Here is a 21560-nt window from a genome sequence, read left to right on the forward strand (position 1 = left end):
ATCAGGAGGTGAAAAAACGTGGCACACATCAGTGGAGGAGCCCACACCCTGCCCTCCACTCCACTACATATTTCACTTTCATATTCATGGCCACAGTTTTCTGAAACATATTCAATGTGATGATGCTGGAGAAATCTCAGAGTTTCCTTAGAAGAGATGAATGTTTCAAGATCACACTAAAAGAGGCACTCCTCAGCCTATTCATTTTGGATCCGAGCCGTCAGTTACCGAGCCATTATGCTCATGACCACTGAGCCTCGAAAATACTTAAGGTAAAAAAAATAAATAAAAGTGTCATGTTGCTGTAGAAATGCTTCAATGGAATGATGTACAATATGATAAATGGCTTTCAACTTTTCCACCTCTGCACTCCCAGTTCAAATCTAGGGTTAGGATTTCAACATAACCTGCATAAGCCTGAGGCAGAGACATGAAGACGCACACAGCAACAGACAGTGAGCAAGAGGTAGGGCCGAGAGAGCAAGTTGGACAGGTACAGAGAGAGACAGTGAGAGTGCATTAGCCTTGTGTACACGCCTCAGAGGACACAGCATTCCCCGCCAGGGAACCCACAGCAGCGTCAAGTCCTCCCAGAGGTAGTAGCTCTACAAGACACGCTCCACCAATCTGGCTGAAATAAGACTGAGTGAAAGTCTCTAGACCAAAGAGGTTGTGAGTTTATTGTCGATACGGCGGGCCGGTCAACCAGACGGTGTGCTGGTCAACCTACCGGATTCATCTGCATTTAGATTTGAGGTGTTTGGTCCGGATTCATTTAAATGGTTGAGCAGATAGCCCGTTCCGTATCTTGTTTAAAGGTCAGCTGAGCGTGGCAGATGATGGATATCTATCCAAGTCTGACAGTCCCTCCAGACCTGTCATTCTCTGCTAAAGAAAATGTCAACATGCCAGAAAGTGCTCCAACCTTAAATGACTTACAACAACAGTGTGTGGGACTGTGCTCTCTGATGGTTTGCATTTGGCTACGGTCAATTAAAATGACTTACACCAATTGTGGTCATTCTTAGTAGAAGAGAAGCACCATGCTGTCAATGTAGGGGAGCACTGTGCTCAAAGGGAAATCAAAGCTGCCACTTTAAAACAAAACAAAAAAAAAACAATCCAATATACAATCCAATAACCACCTTGAGATTAGGAAAGGTTTGAGGTTAGGGATTTGGCAGGTGGGATTCAGACACAACGTAACTAATGAATGAAATTCAAAGAACCATCATAATCATGGTCAAAAAGAAGTGTTTGATGAATGTTGGCATAATCTTAGCCTAGTGCACTTTGACCCATTGTAATCAGCTTTTTAGTTAAAGGGATAGTTCAACATTTTGGCAAATTGACCCATTGCCATAATCACTATAGTCATAGCAGTAGGTTTGTTACCTTTATTTGTCGGTGTAAGCTATTTTTAGAACGGCCGAGCCGCAAGCTGCTCAGAGCTACGCTACGGAGGCTAATGGGATTTCTTCAAACTCATGAAATACACAACCCAACAACTCCAAAACGCTCTGGTGGACAAGTTGTGACCTGCACATTCACCACGCTATGAGATAATAACGCAACGTTAGGAGACGGAGTTGTTTTCGAGGTAAATACAGAGACTGCTTGCTGAAAAACTGTCCCTGAAGGCAACGCGCATCAGCGGTTTTGCATGAATTTACCTCTACAATGGCTCTGTCTCGCAACATTCCGTTATTATCTCATAGCGTGGTGAACACGCTATGAGACAACTTGTCCACCAGAGCGTTGTGGAGTTGTTGGATTGTGTATTTGATGAGTTTGATGAGGGAAACCAAGAAATCCCATGAGCCTCCGTAGTGTAGCTCTAAGCAGCCTGCTGCTCTGCTCCGCCGTTCTAAAAATAGCTTACACCGACAAATAAAGGTAACGAACCTACTGCTATGACTATAGGGATTATGGCAATGGGCCAATTTGCCAAAATGTTGAACTATCCTTTTAAGGTCAGAAACCATAAATGGTCATGGTTGTGGAACAGTTATTGTAACGTTTAAACTACAAACCATGTGGTTAAGATTCAGAGATAATGTGAATGTTTATGGTGATATTAAATGTTGGATGCCATCGTCAGCCTCCAGTGTCCTTGATCACAGATAAAAAATTAGCCTATCTTATTTGTGTTTAAAAAAATAATTTCTTGGTCAAGCTTTGGAAAGTCATGTGCATTGGTGTATTGAGATACAGTCAACCAAACAGCAGAGTCTAACATCAAAGCTTCATAAAATATTGGGGTCAAGGTTAAAAGAAACTAAAAACGAATGTTCTGTCCTGTCAAATGCTTTGTACGACGAGCCGCCCTCACTTCATTCCTTAGAGGCTTCGTAACAAAATAACAACATCATGCCTCCGTTGCTTTTGCTCCTCAGAGACGGCAGTCATTAAAGAGACGGCAGCGTTGATCAAATATAACCATAAAATGACATGCACTCTGTTATTTTCTTTATGTCATTATCAGTTTGATGTGCATTCAATAGCTGACAGTGTCAAGGCAGGCAGAGAAGACGGGGAGAAAGGCTAAGATATTCTGTGCAACAGCTGTCCCCCTCTGGAACAGAACAGTAAACAGACAGGCACTAAGTAGACGGTTAAGATGAAGGTGACTGAGCCGGAGTGGCCATCCATCCAACCGGCTAGTCATTCTGTTGGCCGGCAACTTACTCTTACTCTAACTTAACTACTGCTGCAGTTAAGTTAGAAGACTGCAAGCTCAATCTGCTGGTCCTACCACCCCATTTATCACCAGAACAAGCCCCAGTGGCCAATGAAGATTAAGTAGGAGATCTCTCTTGAGGATGCTCTCGAGGCCAGGCCTGATTTCTTTTGTTTTTTTTTTGCTGTGACAGAAGAAAAGACTTTGAAATAGAGGCCTCAGTTGTCAAGATAATTATTAAAAATCTAAAGCTGAGGGGCAGCGGCACATAATAACCTCCTCACCCTCCTATCCAGCACACACTCACGCAGTAACACACACACACACATAAATATGTTCCACTCACAGCGCCACAGTCTTCACTGCGGGTTAAAAAACAAGTTCATGCACCGTGTCATAATCAGCTCAGACAAGACTGAATATGTGGGATTTTTTTTTTTTTTTCAAATGGAATAAAGCGAGTGGAGCAGCCACAACAACAAATTAAGCTTGTGAAACCACAAAGAAGAGCCCATCGGCACCCTGTGAGCTTACATGGTTGTGTAAATGACTTTGATTCATTTTGTCTCATTATTCTCTTCCTATGAGGGCCCTCTTGTGTAAGAGGGGCAGGAAATTCATCCATTTCCTCTGCAGAATGGGCTTGAATGTGGTCTGTGTCCTTTTAGAGACAAGCATGTGGCAATGTGAACTATTGGCTGCTGTTTGGATCTACACAGGCTACGACAGCATCCTGCCCCCGTATTTGACCTGTGCAGTAACACTGTGGTCCCGCATGTTGCTCCCCTACACCCACCAAGCAAGAGGAGCAATTTAGATTCTAATTTTCAAACTGCAAATCGAGTGTTTTTGGACATGTGCTTGTTTCAGACGGAGCCCTTTTTGCAATAAGAAACAAAATATTTTCCTTCATCTTTTATATTCTATATCAGTTCTGTCACAATATGTATCAACATGGAATCCCTGAGTCCATGTCGTTAGGCTCCATTGTTTCAGAGGGGGGGCACACTTCTCCTCCTTACTGATAATGCAGACGGGGTGAGAGACTGAGCCTCCAAACCCTGAACACCGCCCTTTGGAAAGTCTGGGGTAATGCATCCAGTGCAAACACCTTTTATGTGCAAAATAAAAAGAGCTCCACACCACAGCAGGTAGTCACACATTAAAGTTTAAACATTAAAAAGCCAGTAAACCCCAATTAATAAAGTCTTTTTTTAGCTGCTCAGCTCAATCAGTTCAACAAATTCGGGAGGAGCACGAGGAGTCACACGGAGGAGAAATTCATAATCTGAAGACTTTAAGGGCTTATCGGAGATTGAGCAATAATTTATGACACCCTCCCTCCCCAGTCAATTAATTTGGATGGAAAACCTCGCATCAGTGGGGAGGAATGAATCATGCATTAGCATATCTCCAATTCGGTGCAAATAAATCATAAATAGTTTTCACACTATGACTATAAATCACGACTAAGTAAATATTTAATTTAAAAGGCAAGAGTGTCTGACGGCGCGATGACAGCGGAGGAAACGCTGGAAGAAAGAAGAGAGGGGGTTCGTGCGTAATTCGAGAGAGAGAGAGAGAGAGAGAGTCAAAGGTCGCGGTCGAGTCCAGTTCACAAAAACCGCTCAAGTCTGGCATTTAGGGAGCCGTGCGGAGCAGTGTGCATCGGTGCGCGTCGGAAGCCTCCAGTGCACCTGTTAACAGTCAGCCACAACTCAGCCACACCACAGAGCACAAAGTCTCCGCTCTGTGCGTCACGGAGTTCACCCCAGCTGCTGGAAATAGCCCGCTCTCTGCGCTGAGCGGAGCGGAGCGGAGCTGGTACCAAATGTGGAGTCGTGAATAATGCAGGACATAATAATAAAGCATGGTTACTCACGCTGCTGTTCTGTCCTGACCAGTACACCACCGCGTGGTTGTGCGCCGAGTCCCCCGTCAGAGCGAAAGTGCTGCTGCTGATCTTGGGATCGTCCTGCCGGGTATTTCCTCTCCCTTCGTCCCTGTTCCATCTGAAGTCGGACTTGCCCTGCTTCTGCCCGTCCAACAGCGAGCCCCGGTTCTCCGGAGCCCCCGCGTCCACGCCGGTCCGGCCGGTCCACCTGCTCTCGCTCAACTCGGCAAACTCAGGACCGCTTCTCTTTTCTCTCCGAGGCGCAGCGTCCTCCTCGCCCATGTCGGGCTCCCCTCCCCGGTTAACACCGCCACTCAGACTTTCTCCGCTGGACCCCGGTGCGTCTTCCTGTGTAGCAACTCCATCCAAACTGACATCTTGGGGGAGCAGCGGGGCATTCCCGACAGAAACGCCTGTCTCATGGTCGCCGTCCACTCCAGTATTTTGGTCGGTATCCTCGAGTTCCTTAAACTCTAGTCGGATGTGTTTCAGGGTGCTCGGTTCTTCCGTCGGGTCAGCGCGTATCCCCAGCTGTAAATTCTCCAGGTGAAGTTGAACTGGCGACGGGCAAGATGCGCAAGTTATCTCCGCCTTGGTATTTTGCAGGGTAAGAGCGGCTATCACCATCACCCAGATACCCAGAGATAAGTGCAAACCTGGGCACAAGCCAGCCCAAGTCTCCATCGCTGACAGAGATTTGGGGGGTAAAAGGACCGTTGGAGACCTTACCCGACACCTTAACTCCCTTCTCTCAGGTCGATATGGAATAACTGGCACCTCGATTGTCCGTCTGGTTGTTTGGGGGGGAGGGTGTGGGGGGGGGTGCTCTTCAACAAAACCGTTCACGTCCAAGGATCTTTGGTCGGGAAAGCCACCACACAGGAGGGAGGAGCTGTATCGCAGCCAGCTGCCGAGTGTGCGCCCGGAAGAGAGAGGGAGAGAGAGAGAGCTAGAGAGAGAGAGGGGGAAGAGAGAGAGAGAGAGGGAAGAGAGAGAGTCGCTGTCCGTGGTGCTGAGTTTCCTCCTGCTCTCTCTGAAGTTCAGATCGTAGCTGCACAGCTCTTATCTTACACTTCACGTACCCCACATGCTAGACTCTTCAATGCAATGTCGTCATCGTGTTCGGCCATCACTCCAGATCTCCCGCTGAGTTTGTTAAATCATCATTTCATTTAATCACGTTATATAAAAATATTTCTTTTTTAAAAACAGAGGGACTAAAACTGCTTCACCAGGGGTCTGGTGAATAATTATAAGCAGATGGTCGAGATTATATGATGTTATTACCGTAACAAATACATACTGGCCGTTTATTATAAGAAAAGAGCGCGATGGACAGCCTATTGTTATTGCAATTTGTCTTGAATATTTTCATTAAAGGGATATTTCAACATTTTTGCATATGTGCCTATAACTTTAGGAGTAGGTTCATTACCTTTAATTGTTTTTAGATCAGCGGGGCAGAGACGCGAGCTGCTCAGCTAACGCTACGGAGGCTCATGGTATTTCTACGTTTCCCTCATCAAACTGAATACACAATCCAAAAACTCCAAAACACTCTAGTGGACAAGTTGTGACCTGCACATTAACCACGCTATGAAATAATGACGTATAATTATGTAACTACTAGGCTACTTGGAACTACTTTCGCTTTTGAAATCACTCTGCCGAGCAACCGTGTCTGGAATGTATAGTGCCGGTTAAATATTTACCTCGAAAACAACTCTGTCTCGTATATTTCATTATTATTTCATAGCGTGGTGAATGTGCAGGTCACAAGCGTTTTGGAGTTGTTGGATGGTGTATTTGGCATGCAGAACTCACGTCTCTGCCCCACCGATCTAAAAACAGCTTGCACTGACAATTAAAGGTAATGAACCTACTCCTAAAACGGATTATGGCAATAGGCGAATTTTCCAGAATGTCCCTTTAAGGTTTGGCGGAACTGTGATGAGAGAGGCAACTATGAAACAGTCACATGGACTTCTGGCGGCTTCAGATCAGATTCAGGACACACCCCTGATCTAACAAGGTGATGTAATGGTCACAACAATAATAATAATACCAACTGGTGCCTTCATTTGGCTGTCCGTCCAGTCTCCACAGTCTGTCACTGTGGCGTGACCATCCACACTACCAGTCTCTCTCTCAAACTCAACGCCAATGTGCAGAATGAGGCAGCAGCAGCTTCCTCTGGGCCAGCAGGCTACGGTAGACTTAAGGTATGGGGGGGGGGGGGGGGGGCAGAGCACTTACTGATGGATTGGGAAGAATTGGCAGGGAGTTGCAGCACTCCCTGGGGGGAAATAAGGCAGCGCCTAGAGACACATGAGAGAGCGCGAGGGACTGGGGTGGGCAGAGGGGGGAGGTGAGATACTGTGCAGTTGGTGCGCGGAACGAATGGTGATACATAAGCAGGAAACGTGTGTTTTTGTGCGCACGCGACAGAGAGAGAGAGTCAGAGGTTCTGTGCATGACTAGGTGTGTGACTGTGTGTGCTTACTGTAAGTGCAGCAGCGTTATTCATTAGACATCTAGCATGTTGTGTCCTTGTCCGTCAACTTGACTGCCTATGAATTACCCATTAGGGGGAAACTCAGGGGACTCTGTCAGAAATTCAACAAATTTCCAATCAGATCAGAGTGAAAATAAAGCACTGCAACAACCATACCGACAGACGTGGTAAATATTGCAGGATAAATCTAGCAACAACAGTATTTCACAGAACAGACATGCACATTTAACCCATTTAAAAGGTGTCAGAGAGGTTGGCTGAGGCCTGTTGCTTTGATCCTATAGGGCTCAGGTCCTAATATGAAGGGGCATGACATGATTAATAAGATGAAGAAAATTATTCTGCATTGCAAATTCATGTATTATCATTGTTATATTATAATTATAATTATCATCATCATTATTATTTGAACTTTCTAATTCTTCCTTCATTAATTAGGCATACCATTAGCTTTTAAGGCTTAAGAGATAATACAGACAAATAAATTTGGTTAGAAATAAGATATGGTTGAGCTTGTGTCACAAGTCTAGTTGTTTTATTTGAAAGCATTAGTAGTTAGACATTTTGGAAAATACATTATGTTAATTTCTTTGGTAAAACTTCTAAACATGCTGAACTGATTAGCTTATCTTAGCTTGGAGCTTCATTTTTATTATTATTTAGATTTCCTTTTTAAAAATGCACTATGGTTAGTTAGTTAACCAAGTTAAATTAAACTGCATGAAAGCTGTTTCAAACTGTTCAGTCTTTGTGCTATGCTATTATCAATCTCTACCTCTAGCTACATGTTATATATAATGTGACATAAAGACACGAGACATGAAATATTCTCTGTGAAGAAATAAATAAATGGTATTTCCAAATTAACAAAATATTAATTCAATGCCATGATTGAAAAAATGATCAGGACAATAAAAAAGAGCTGCTGGTAACTTTTTGTGTTGTGTTTTCACTCTGTGTGTGTGCAATATTATGAAAAATTGCAAAAGGAGGCAATAGAATTTATAAGAATGTCAAGAATAATTTATTTTACCTCAGTGAAAACCAGGAGTATGAATGCTATGCATGTCTAAAAGAGGGAATCTGGAACAGCATCCCAACACCAACCACAGCATTTCAAAGACAGCTATCCACCAAAGAACACAATCTATGATAGGAAAGTTGACAAGCTGAAATCTGAGTTGAAGGCCCAACAATCACTCTTCACAAAACCACCTGTTCAAAATAAGGTTGCTGCCGGAGAATCAGAGACAGCATCAAAAGCTCACTTTGTGGTGTACCACTTGGCCCCTGCTGCAGTGACAAGGAGGAGCTGAGTCGCTGTCACACAATGTGGATCGACAAGTGTTAAAACCAGATCAAGTGACAAAGATTTTTTTGGGACTTGTCAGCACGGAGAAGTTTCCACTCCTCGCTGCATGTGCATGAGTGAGATCCACTCACCTCTGTGAAATGGCATTTTCACAGATGAAAATAATGAAATCAAAGTAAAGGAGCCGTCTGACAGACAGACACCTAACTGCCTCGCACTGGCTGTCTGTAGCTATGAACCCAACTACAAAGCACTCGCAGTATTCCCACACTGTCTTCTGACGGCACTGTGAGAAGTGATGCTGCATGAGAAGGGAAATAGAACTGCACTTAGCTTAATTGCACTATGTGTGAATTCTGTTAGCACATGCTACAGTACAGCTTTCTACAATGCTAATTATAGATGTTGGAACTTCCATGAAGCTTATGTGGTAAAATAGAACAGTTCACAGTGACTCTTCATATGATCTGCTCACTGGAAGTGTGACGAGATTATAGGGCTGGACCGCAACAGCTTGGTCAACCTTCTCTGTTAGCGCAGTATTTCCTGCCTGCTGTTGCCATGTTTGCACATTTGTCAATGGATTTGGAATCAAATCAAACAGAAGCAAAAACATTTACAGTTCATCTTTTTTTTAAAATCTAAAGAAGTCATTTCCAAAAATATTTGGGACCACATATTGTGCTTGAGTACCAAAGATGGCTGCAATAACTGACTTAAACAGTGAGTATCTAAGAAGAGGTTTGTGTAAACCTAGAGCAGTGGTTCAAACGCCTGGTCCGCGGACCAGTACCAGACCGTGGCTCATTTGGTACCGGGCCGCAGAAAGAGAATGAAAAAATATAAAATTGTTTATTGTGTCTAATTTACACTTCTGGTCATTTTATTTTGGAAATTTTGCCACTTCCGTTTGTGCATCTTCCCAGCGCTGCACAATTGACAGGCAGGTCCAGAAATGTAAAAGAGTGAAAAAACACATGTCGTCGGGAGAAACTCAATAATGAGACGACAGAAGACCCGACAACTGCCAACAAGAAGAAAGCTGAAAAGAAAAACCGAAGAAAAAGTCCTGTTTAAATTACGGGTGAATTGCGACAGGTGATTCAAATGTTCCAAGCTCCACTATGTGTAAGACCGGCTCTCCGCCGCTTCTTCACATAAAACTTCATTACAATAGTGATGTGTCGGTCGCGAACGATCCGGCTCTAAGAGCCGGCTCTTTGAAGTGAACGACGGGAGCCGGCTCCTCTTTGGGAGCCGTTTTAGTATTTTTTTCTCCTCTGCTTGTTGTAGTGAAAGCCACAGATCGACGGGGGAAGGGGGTAAAAACGAAACTAATCAACCAGCGCATCCAGCACGAGCCTGTGGCAGCACCTCTCTCTCTCTCTCCCCCTCTCGCTCTCTCTAGCTGGTGCGGACACTCACGCAGGCACAGGTAGGGTAGTGACAGTAATAAACAAATGCGCTAAATCGCGCTAATGCGTTCAAATTGCTGTCCTCCCCCCATCTGACAGTCTGACCGTCCGACGGAGGAGGGGGGGGGGGGGGGGGGGGCATTTGGGCATTTAAATAAGCAGTAAGCAGTTCAAAGGCAGAGTGTAGATTGTGCAAGGTGAAAATCTCATATGGAGCAGGCTCCACAAACACATGCACAGGCACATCTGTATGCAGGATGTAGCTACAGCATTGACAATTTTGATTGATTATTTTGATTTTTTTTTTTTTGACATGAGAAGTTTTCATCCATAAGTGCAAAAGAAAAGTTAGTCTGGAGCCCTGGACTTTGTTTTTTATAGGCCTACTTTATGATTTATTTTTGTAACACTCTATTCAAGGTTGAGTGTGTTCAGTAGGCCTAAATAAAGGCATAAATGAAAATATTTGATATAATGTTTGTTTTTTTACATTAGTAATTAATTTTACACATAGTTTTGCATTATTTTGGTGATAAGCAACATAAAATCTGAGGAGCCACTTGGGAGCCGAAAGAGCCGGCTCTTTTTAGTGAGCCGAGCCGAAAGAACTGGCTCTCCAAAAAGAGCCGGAATTCCCATCACTACATTACAAACATATTATGTTTGTGAAGCGGAGTTTTCTGCAGCGACATGAGTAGACTGAACCATCACCCCCAGATGACTGATATATTATTATTATTATTATGGTGAGTTGTAACAAGGAACATTAAACGTAACAGAAAACTATGTGACCGTTTCCAATCGTTTTTTATGTAAACAGGAGAACGTACAGAACAATATTTAAACCAAAGTTCTGCCTTGACCTTTGATCCTAACAGAGAAAGAGAAGGAGGAGTAATCTACCAGATTCCTTTTATGAATTATAACCTGCTATAAGATGCTCCATCCCTACTGGTAATGTTCAGGAGACACTATGTGATCAAACCACACAACCTTGACAGTGTTTAGTGAAAGACTGCCTTTTAGACTTCTGCCACTTCTCTGTACGACTGCCTGTACAATAAACCTTGAGTCTTCCATTCTTTCGTTCAAATCTTGTTCTTGGTTCTGAAACCAGGTTAACATGATACTTGAGAGGCCACTGCATTGTGATCTGTTCAATGAGATCAAGATGGAGTCAATAGATAATGCTGCACAATGTGCTTTAGCCTTTAACATGTGAGAGATATCTGTCATCAGGAAACTCATATTATAAAAAATAGAGATATTCTCAGACATTTTAAGATGAGGATTGCACAGATCAGCCATGTTTCAGACAGGACATCAAACCAATACTTGCAGTGACTGACAGAGGAAAGCCTGGGGATTTGCTTTCTGATTGCTTCACTGTCCTCCTAAAAAAATTGTGGATTATAACAACGTTGTATACTTGAAGTACTTGGATTTCAATAGACACACGGCTTGTAGATCTGATCTGAAGTTTGACAAAACACAGGTCTGTCAGCTGTGAATCTAGTTAGCATGGTCGGTATTAAGCAGTGTTACATTTTTAAACGGTCTAACACCATTCAGAGTGAGATTCAGGCTAACTCTGTCCCAGGTCATGTAAGAAAGCCTGAGTATTAGGCTATACCTTTTGAGAGCTCTCTTTAAACTAATCTGTTCATGTAATTTTATTAAAGAACTGACAAAGGTTGATGACCAGTGATGTATCATGCCCTCTACCCTCTTTGCCCTGATAGGACTAAGCAGGTCACCACCCATGGAAAACCATAGCACCTCAGATCAACATGGAGACAGGTCCTATATGCCAGGACTGAATTATTTCGGAGTGAGACATGTAATGAGATTTTAATGAAAGTGAATGAAACTTCTCATCTTTTGTGATGTGGCCATTCATCAATTACCATGGGTTACTAATGGAGTGGAAATTCTTCATCGCTTTCAACAATAAATCAGAAGGAATTTTTCAAATCAATCCACGTTCAAGTGAGATGTATTTTGTAACTTGGGAGGAGCACTGCACCAAAAGGTGATGAGTGCCTTTCATATCTGAGACATGCTGCACATACATCTCAACGGTACATGTAGCTATATCATTACAAAAAGGGTGGACTGCCCTGGTGCTCAGGGATCATGCTATAATAGGAGGAAGTCAGTGTCCTTGAATAAGACACTTAATTCCTCCATGAACCATGTGCAGATTTGAACCTAGACATGCCATTTGTCCTTCAGAGAGCACTGCGTAATATAATACTTAAGTTAATAGGCTACAGTTAAAATATAGGCTAGAGTATCATATTCAAAATTCAGATATGAAGAACTTAATTTGTGAATATTGTGTAATTTTCATTGCAATGACAGTTGATAGCTGCTGTGAATTACTGTAAAAACCAAGGTAAGCCAGTATTGTCTTATAATTATAGATGTTGGATGAGAAAAAAAACAATCCTTTAATATTTTCTCAACAGGATGGCATAATAGAGGAATACAGAAAATATTTTGTTGTCCACCATTTGCATGCAAAGGGTAGAAAATTGTCTTTGCTTATGTGGATGGAATAAAAGCTGCTTTAAATCTTCATCAAAGTGCTGCCTACATTTCATTTAAAAAGTTCTGACCGGGCTTCTCTAGATCAACAGGAGCAGGGATCAGATAACGTAAATCTAGCCCTAATTTATTGTACGATCAAAACAGGCACTGCTGATTCAACAGGAACCACCAGAACCAACCAACCCAGTGCACAATATGAACTTTCAGACCGGAGAGTTCACATCACAAGGTCTTTGTGCTGACCACAAACCATTAAACACCTGCTGCTACACACTGAAGACAAGGATGACATCACAACAGTGAAGTGGTGAAAGGCTGAAAGAGCAGCAGAAACATTTCCTGAACAGCAGTCACAGGATTGGCTCGAGTCAAAGAGGGATCAAAGGAGACGGAGAAAACATTCACTTCTGAGACCAGAACCACCTTCGACAGAGACAAAGGTCTACAACCTCAGTATGACCACCTGTTATCATGCCTCCTACTTCTGACAGCATCCTCAGCATGTGGTAAAACACATCAGCCTACCACACTGATGGAGCCATGAAACCCGCAGGCAGACAGGGAAGATATCTCACATGATTACATCAGCTATAGGCTACCCATACTAAAACAATCCGTGTTCACAAACTCGTCAAAGAAACGTATGAAACATAAACATAAACATTTGCATTGACTGCAATAAAGTTCATCATGAGTCTACAGCTGATGAAAACCTCCAGGATTTCAAAAAATATTTCTTACCTTGACTTCCTGTGTCCCAAAACAGTCCGCCAGCTCTCCAACAGTCCGCCAGCTTTGCTCTCTGACGGGTAAATAACCCACAGATGTTGTCGCCATTTCCATCACCTTCCTCGCTGTCATCCTGGTGTATCCATTAGCACTGCATGCAGGAAAGTTTATAGCTAGCTTTGGCTTCACATGTCCTGACAACAGAGGAGCCAGAGTCAGACGTCTGCCAAAAAATATATGTAGGCTATAATAATACCACCTAAAAGAAACGATTTAGTTTTGGATGAATATGTTGTCAAAAGTAGGCTACCAACCGTCTCTCCAGGAACCGCTGCACACCTGGTGTTTGATTAGGCCTGTTACGTAGCTACCGCTCTGGGCCCGCCTGCGTACATCCATGGTCACAACACCACTGTTTCTGATTGGCGGTGTCTGCTACACCTGTTGTCCATTCCTTGTCCATTTGCTCCCCGACTCCTTCCACCTTCCAAAATTTCACAAAGTTAGGAATAATACAGTAGTTGTTTAGTGCAGATGACTGGGTCACCAGTCTACTGCAGACAGCGTCAGCCTACCACCAGGTGCAGAGCTTTACAGTCTGTGGTGCAGAAATGCTCCCTTCCTCACAGGCCAAGGGAACTTTTTTTTTTTCCGCCAATGTAACCATGGGAACGATTGCGACTTTTTTTTTTTTTAATAAACTTTATTTACACAAAGTAGTGTAGCCTACAAGGCAACTGTCAATACGAACACGGAATGCTCGAGGTAATGCACTTTGGGAAAATAACAAAACAAAAGAAAAAAACAGGCCAACGGAACTTTTTTTTTCTTTTTAGGCCAACGGAACTTGCCCACCCCATTACGTTGACAAGTGATAGCCTAGATAGATATACCTATTCTATTCTATTCTATTCTATTCTATTCTATTCTATTCTATTAAGGTGAATTCTTAATGATTGTGTCACAGCAGCTCCAATAGACAGATATGATAGCCTAATTAGGAGAATAAAATAACTTGGGCAACTAGCAACTTTTAACAACTTATGAAATGTATTTTTAGTGTAGGCTAGGTGTTTTCTTCTAACACACTTTGATATCAGTATTGTCAAAACATACATGTTTCATTTCCACTATCAAGGTCACAATAGAAAGCTAGCTTATCATAGAAGTAACTCTAAAACAAAGAAATCACAATAGCTATAGTACACTTATCTGTTTGGAATGTGAGAGTTTCATTTTAATGTGCACCTTTTACCCTTCCTCTTAAAAACAAAAGCATTTTGATCTCTAAAGCCACATAGGCTGTTTGAATAAATTAGTCTTCCTAGTCAATTGTCACTTAATTCCCCACAAACTGAAAAATTATAAGGGCCTATAATATAATAACGATGATAATTGCAGAACATGATCTCATAAAGACAATAGGCCTAGGCTAGCCTATTTAGGGGAATATTTCATAGACTGAGAAACATTGTGCATTAGCCTCCCTCAGGACTGCTTAAGGTAAAAGGTTTTTTCTGTACGTAGGTGTTTTCATGGCTTCATGCAAATGCTTTGATAATCATACTGCTACAGCCTCCAAGGTAAATAGGAAACATTTCTTCTTTTGAATCCAAAACTTCAGCTTCTCTCATCCCGTTGTGTATTTTGATGTTCTTACTGTAACACATGATGCTCGCTGAAGTTCATGACACAAGTTCTTTTCAATTCCTTGTGGATGCAGTAGGCCTTCACAATGCAATATAATACACAAGCTCTGGTCTAAGCAGCTAAAATGATCTGATTAATATAGCCTAACATTGTAACAAACATTCCCAACTGTTATAAAGGCATAGTCCTGACACCTAAACTACAAAAATAAAACAACAGTTTTAACAGCTGTTGAGTGGACCCAGGAGAAGAAGACAGACCAAAGAGAAGCACTTGAACTATACTGTCAAAGGAATCGTGGCAAAGAAGGGAAAGGTGAAGGCATGGGAGATGAATGAGAGGCAGGGCAGTGAATCTATTGACGGGAAGGCCGGACAGGAGAGATGAATAGAGACAGGCAGGCAGTGACTGACCAAGAGGGGAATCTGTTGATGAGGAAATGTTTGGGCTGAAGACGAGCAGCAGGCAAGCCGAAAGGAGAGAACATGATCCTGAAGCGCAGGAGAAATGATAGTCCAAATGCAAAATACACAAGGATCACTGGGATGCCTTGATGTGATACCACACTGAAAGAATTGCAGTTTAACAGATGTGCAGGAGAAAGGGTCAATACATCCAGAAACTGACACTCCTGAGCAGACACACAACGTCCTCCACAGTCCACACATGTTCAGGTGGGGTTCACAGGAAGGTGCCGATATAGTCTAGGTGTGAATGTGAGTTGGAATGGTTATCAGCTCTCTTACAGGCTGCTGAGATGTCCAGGGTTTTTACTCATTTATCGCCTGCCCTGCCTGTTACCTGGGACTGGTTCCAGCCTTCATAATGTTATAAGAATAAGAATGGTTTTTATTATCATAGCCTAACCCTGTATCAGATCTTGCAGAGTATGAAACGCACACATTTCACTGCACACATGGCCAATTTATGGGGAGACACTACTGGTCAATAGGGTAAACATTTTAACTAACACATATCACCATGAAACTTCCCAAGTTTATCACTTACATTAAGACAAATATTTTTTGTATTACACGTTTTGTCAAATTGTATGTTTAAATATGTAAACGAGGCAATATCTAATGAGATGTGCACTAATTTGCATACATTTCCAGAACCAAAATCAGAAAAATGGATATAGCCCCTTTCAAAATTCTTGTTTTATTTTGTTGACATATTAGAGTCAGAAGTTTTTGCAGAGAGGATTTTTGATGTCTCTTTTTATCACTCTGTAAATGAGAAAATTCTGTCACCAGCCCTAAAAAAATCTAATTTTGCCCTGTTTTTAGGAATAAAATGTTGTATAAATCAGGCTGTGAATGATATATCAACAAATCCTTCTGTAAAAACCTTCAGAATATTGACAGGAATAAAATTGGAAGGTTTGGTGTCTGTAAGTGATGCTGAAGTGGAGATTTCAGGCCAGAGTCTGAGGAAAAACTCATTTTGAGAAAACAGCCTTTAAAGACTTGTACTGTAAAATTCCATAGATTGTTCATGTAAATTGTACTTTTTACGACTGGTTGTAGGTACGGAAGAAATGACAATTTTTGGAGCCTACATCATTGTTCAGGAGAGAGAGAGCTTTACAATGATACCTGACATGACATGGGTCAGATAACAAGCACAGTCACAGTAGCATGTTAACTTTTGGTGAATTTAGGAGAAATCTACCAACAAAAGAGACAAAATGAAGTAAAATAACCACCTGGATTTTTCTATTTTCTTGAAAGAATACATGTTAAGGAAGAAAACTAGCCCAAAATCTCAAAATTGAACAGTGCATGAAAAAACTGTGTTTTTGCCTCTGGTGTCTTGCCTTACTGAACAAACAATTCCTGTGAAGAACATGTACAGTAGAGGACTCTTGGAAAGGGACTGATAACATCAGTGTATAGCCTACCTGTCCACATTTGCTTGTGAAAAACGATGAACTATTGTACAGCGTCTTTCTCTCCTATGTAGAGCCTGTAGACTAATTATAGGATTTCATCAAAAGAAGCTCACATATACTGAATCAATACAGACATGGGGCACAGTAAATACTCTAAAGCCTGGGGTATCAAGCACTGTCAGGAAACATGTGACATTTGGATGAGGCTCTTGTGGGTTTCTTGACACATCAAGCTGAAAGGTCAGGCTATGACAGAGAGTCCTTGGACACACAACTGTAATTGACCTTTTCCTTTGATAGTGGGTCACAGACTGACATATGCTTCTATAGGGGCCTGGCTTCAGTCACTGCTGTACAAATATAATTAGTCAAGTTGCTGTGGGAGTCATTAGCTACAGTAAGTATTACGTGTAGAGGACAGGGCTCAGCAGTGGGGACTGAGGAGAAACATGATCTTTTTTTTATGCCTTTATATAAAGCTGTGTGCTGGGTTTACTCCTAACAGAACGATCTGAATCTGAAAATGAGATTTTCACCGATTCATATGTTTAGTGTGTGGTGTTTTGTGTTCTGTAATCACAAGTTGTGTTTGCCTCTTGATCTTTCAAATTCTGCACAGTATGTGACAGGCAGCAGGTGTCTGCTATGACCAAAACAAATTGCATTAATCAACAATGTTAAAAGTTTCTCTTAGCCTCTGTAATACAATGACATTATTTGTGACACCATGATTTCAAACCTCATACTGTGATTAGCTGACAGGTATTCTAATGAGTGCCAGTATTGCCTGATCTTGAGTTCCATTTCTATAAGTGTCAATTTGCCTTATTTACCTTTTTATTCCTGGAGCCTATCAGTTATGCTGCACACACTTACCAGCTTCATTGGATTTCTACTGTGTGGAAATACTTTGGCAACTTTGTTCCATCTATTAACTTTGGATATCTGAATGAGCCTCAAATTAGCCATAGATGGTGATGGCAATATGTTCCAGCAAAGTGTCTTAAGGATGTGAATGTTGTTTGCATACTAATCATTCACTTTCCCAGTAAGCTTTATTGTGTCACAGATGTCTAAAGAGCTTTTTATGAACATTATTGATGAACTGTGGAATAGAGAATGTTGGGTGCCATGTAACATTCCTTTTTCTTTTTTGCTTCATCGAATCATATCTTATCGAATTACTGTGAGTCTGGTCTTTGTCAAATGAATGTGGTCACTCCTACCAAGTGTTTTAATATCTTTCAGGTATTGTCAGGGCCGTTGTATAGGGGAGAAAGGTGATGATAATTCTAGGGGCCCAGTGCCCAGTGGGGCCCATAAAAAACCCCAGTAGTCTAATCTTTGTATGACTGATTTATTCTGCGTAAGACCCTGACTAATACTCATAAGCCGTGTTTCCACTGCAGGAACTTTGGGGTAATATTACGGGGCCAGCCCCGTTGGTGCGTGTTTCCACTGCAGGAACCTCCCCCACAGGGCCTTTTACAGGAACTTTTACAGGGGCCAACGGAGTACCTACTCCAGGGTAGGTACTCCGTTGGGCCCTGAAAAGCTCCTGGGTGGGGCTCGAGGTTAACCCGGCACTGATTGGCTAAAGCTAGAGCAGGCTCTGACGCTACCAGAAAGCACCAAAACAACCGGCATTTTTAAAAAGGGGAGCAGAAGGGGAGGATTAGCCTAGCAGACACCGCTGTAAACAGCAGGAAGATGTACACAAATGGACCGACGGTGAGGTGCAGACATTGATTGCAGTCTACGGCACCGAGGAGATTCAGAGGGGGTTTGAGTCATCGCGGCGAAATGAAAATATCAGCGCACTTCGACACACTGGGGATCCATCACGCCGCAAAACAATGCCGTGAAAAGTTTAAAAAAAAAAAAAAAAAAAACTCAAGCAGGATTACAATCAACCGCCATGTGCACAAATACAAACCAGAAACGCGGCTACCGCCTCAGCTCCTTCCATCCTTCTTCGTTGTTGTTATGATTTTTGTGCATGTGCTTGTGACCTGCCTGGGTGACGTCACAGTTGAAACTGTCGCACAGCGATTAAGCGGCGATCGAAACTCATGACGTCGCCGCGGGGTGACCGGGGTCCTGTCTGCAGTGGAAACACGGCCACTGAGAGGGCCGAGTGAGAGGACGGTTCCTGTAGAAGTTCCTACCGCCTCCCTTTACCAGGAACTCCTGCAGTGGAAACACGGCTATAGTACACTGTAAAAACTCAACATCTTTCCAAGAATATACTGTATGTCTTATTTCTTGTCCAAATGTCTCATTTCTAGTCAAAACTAATCTCTTTCCACTTAAAATAAGACTCATTACCTAAAAATTAACTTGTTTTTAGATAATTTTCACTTAAATTCACAATAAATAGAAAAATCTGCCAGTGAAAGTAAGTTTTTTGTGCTTGTAATAAGGAAGAAAAACTTGCTCCACTATCAGATTTTTTCTACTTATTCCAAGTGAAAATATGCTTGAAAGAAGTAAAAAGTGTCTAAAAACAAGCTACTTTTAATAATGTGTCTTATTTTAAGTATAATGAGATTTGTTTTGACTAGAAATTACATTTTGACTAGAAATAAGACAAATATTCTTGCTAAGATACTTGAGTTTTTGCAGTGTAATGCTGCACTAGCATCAAAACAAAGAAGGCTAAATAAAAAACGATAATACATACGTAGTCTAAGAAAAAAAAAGAAGGAAAAGTTAGGGGTAGGGGCCCACTTTAGTATTCTTTAAGGGGGCCCAGAAGTCCTAGCAACAGCCCTGGGTATTGTTCTGGCTTTATAGCAAGTACCCTTTTACTTTACCATTTACTGACTTCACATGATTTCACCACTCCCATTTAAACCCACTCTATGCGGCCAGCCTACCACCAAAAGACAACAGACTGAAGGATTCAGGACACAGAGTTAGTTGGTAGAGACCAGAACAGAGCCAAAGTAGGGTAATTAATGCATTTTTAATTAGTCTGGTGGAACATGTAAATAAGTAACTGACACTTTTACCATAACAACTTTATGAGCTGGAAAGCTCAAATATTCATGACCACAAACAGCAATAGGCCTACTATTATTTCTGATCCCTCCAGCTCATCTACTGTACATAAATCAGCACAATACAGAATGAAATTAATGGTGATTTAATGTGGAGTGGAAGAGACATCATTTACTGGACTTTTCATTTAACAGAACACACTTGTGGCCACCATTGCCCTGCAGAATAAAAATGCTGCTTTCATTACCAATTGATTGAAAAATACTTAGTTTGCCTACTGATAAATTGAACAGAGCGGCTTTTGAGAGAACCGTCAGCTGAAGTGAGACGAACAAAGAAGTTAAAAAGAATGTAAGTTCAATCAGTGTGTTTGTTCAGCTCATAACATTGCAGTATCGATTTATAGGAACTAACAAAGCATTGCAGCACTGTAATGGTCATTTTGTGCTCTCTAAATCATATCTAATCACTGAAATAAGACTGAACATGAATGCATTTCTTCATCTTTGCACCACCAACTGAATGTATAGTGTTGTTTTTCTTATCCATAATCACATAAATACTTCACATTCTTTCCTTTGATCACTTATCACTTGATCAGACTACCGTTAATTACTTGTTTGCACTATCACATCTGGCAGCCTAATTACTTGCACTGCTTTTGTAGTGTTTTGTTTTTCTTTGAGAGGTGCACAAGTGATAAATGTAGCTTAGCACAGTGTTGTTTTATGTGACTAATTGTTGCAGCACAGGGATATTGCAATGAATGTGTTTAAGCATACAGTACAGGTAGGTGATTTTGGGCTAGTTTTCTTCCTTAACATGTATTCTCTCAGAAAAGTCAAAAGAAATGGTATAACATCCACATTAAGGTGGTTATTTTACTTCATTTTGTCTCTTTTGTTGGTAGATTTCTCCTAAATTCACCAAAAGTTAACATGCTACTGTGACATACTGTGCTGTGCCCATGTCACGTTGCGTGTCATTGTAAAGCTCTCTCTCTCCTGAACAATGATGTTCTGGAAATGTATGCAAATTAGCGCATATTTCATCAGATATTGCCTCATTTACATATTTAAACAAAATTTGACAAAACTTGTCATACAAAAAAAAAAGTTGTCTTAAAGGGACAACTAGGAGTTTCTATTTGGTTATAAAAAGGTCTCACATTAATGTGGATGAATCTACGCTATCCACACTTGTTAATGGGCCCGTTTTCGATAAATATATCGTTCTGTCTCTATCGTTATTTTGTTATCATTAGTGGTGGGGAAAATGCTGGTCGAGCTGACCAGCGTTTCCTTACTTTCGGTTTCGTGGCGAGTCATGAGAATAACGCTGCCGAATCGCTGTTTATGGTCGGGACTGTGATCGTCTTCGAACCTCTGACTTTAACTCTTGATGAATGAAAACATGAGTCCGTCTTGCGCCGGTCAAAGAATTTCACGGTGCGCGCGGAGGCCCATAAATGTGGTGTGAAAACGCTTCGCCTTTCCAAAACTCCTCGTTGTCCCTTTAATGTAAGTGATAAACTTGGGAAGTTTCATGGTGATATCTGTTATTTAAAATTTTTACCCTATTCACCTGTAGTGTCTCCCCTTAAAACTATTCCAATTGTTCAATATTTATCTATTCCAACTCCTGTAGATTTTAATCCTTCCATTTAATCACAGACAGCATGAGGAGCAGGGTGAATGGTCGCTGTATCGATTACTCCTTCAATTCTAAATAGAGACTGACAGTTAAGGCAGCTACTGGATTCTCTAATGGCTGAGTCAGTGACTTGTCGCTGTCACAGCTGGTGGCAGGTTTGTCCCCCTATCAGAGGATAAGGATATCCATCTTCACACCTCAGGGTCCTCAGAAGGCAGCCACTCTCCCAAACGGCCAGCTTTGCTGAATCCAGGCAGGGCAT

General features: G+C 41.8%; 1 protein-coding gene and 1 long non-coding RNA gene across 2 annotated transcripts in view; both read right to left on the reverse strand.

Moving 5' to 3' along the window:
- sorcs3a (sortilin related VPS10 domain containing receptor 3a) overlaps positions 1 to 5377 on the reverse strand; it is a 272255-nt gene extending 266878 nt beyond the window's left edge. Inside the window, exon 1 of the mRNA XM_085792439.1 lies at positions 4563 to 5377. Within this exon, the coding sequence (XP_085648565.1) occupies positions 4563 to 5258 (696 nt within the window). The 5' untranslated portion in view covers positions 5259 to 5377. The remainder of the gene's footprint in view (positions 1 to 4562) is intronic.
- The window catches only part of LOC146991054 (uncharacterized), a 607823-nt gene that overhangs the window by 317240 nt on the left and 269023 nt on the right, over positions 1 to 21560 (reverse strand). The window lies entirely within an intron of this gene.

This window comes from Trachurus japonicus, chromosome 1 (genome assembly GCF_045865225.1).
Source record: "Trachurus japonicus isolate A0001 chromosome 1, Traja_1.0".
Taxonomy (NCBI): domain Eukaryota; kingdom Metazoa; phylum Chordata; class Actinopteri; order Carangiformes; family Carangidae; genus Trachurus; species Trachurus japonicus.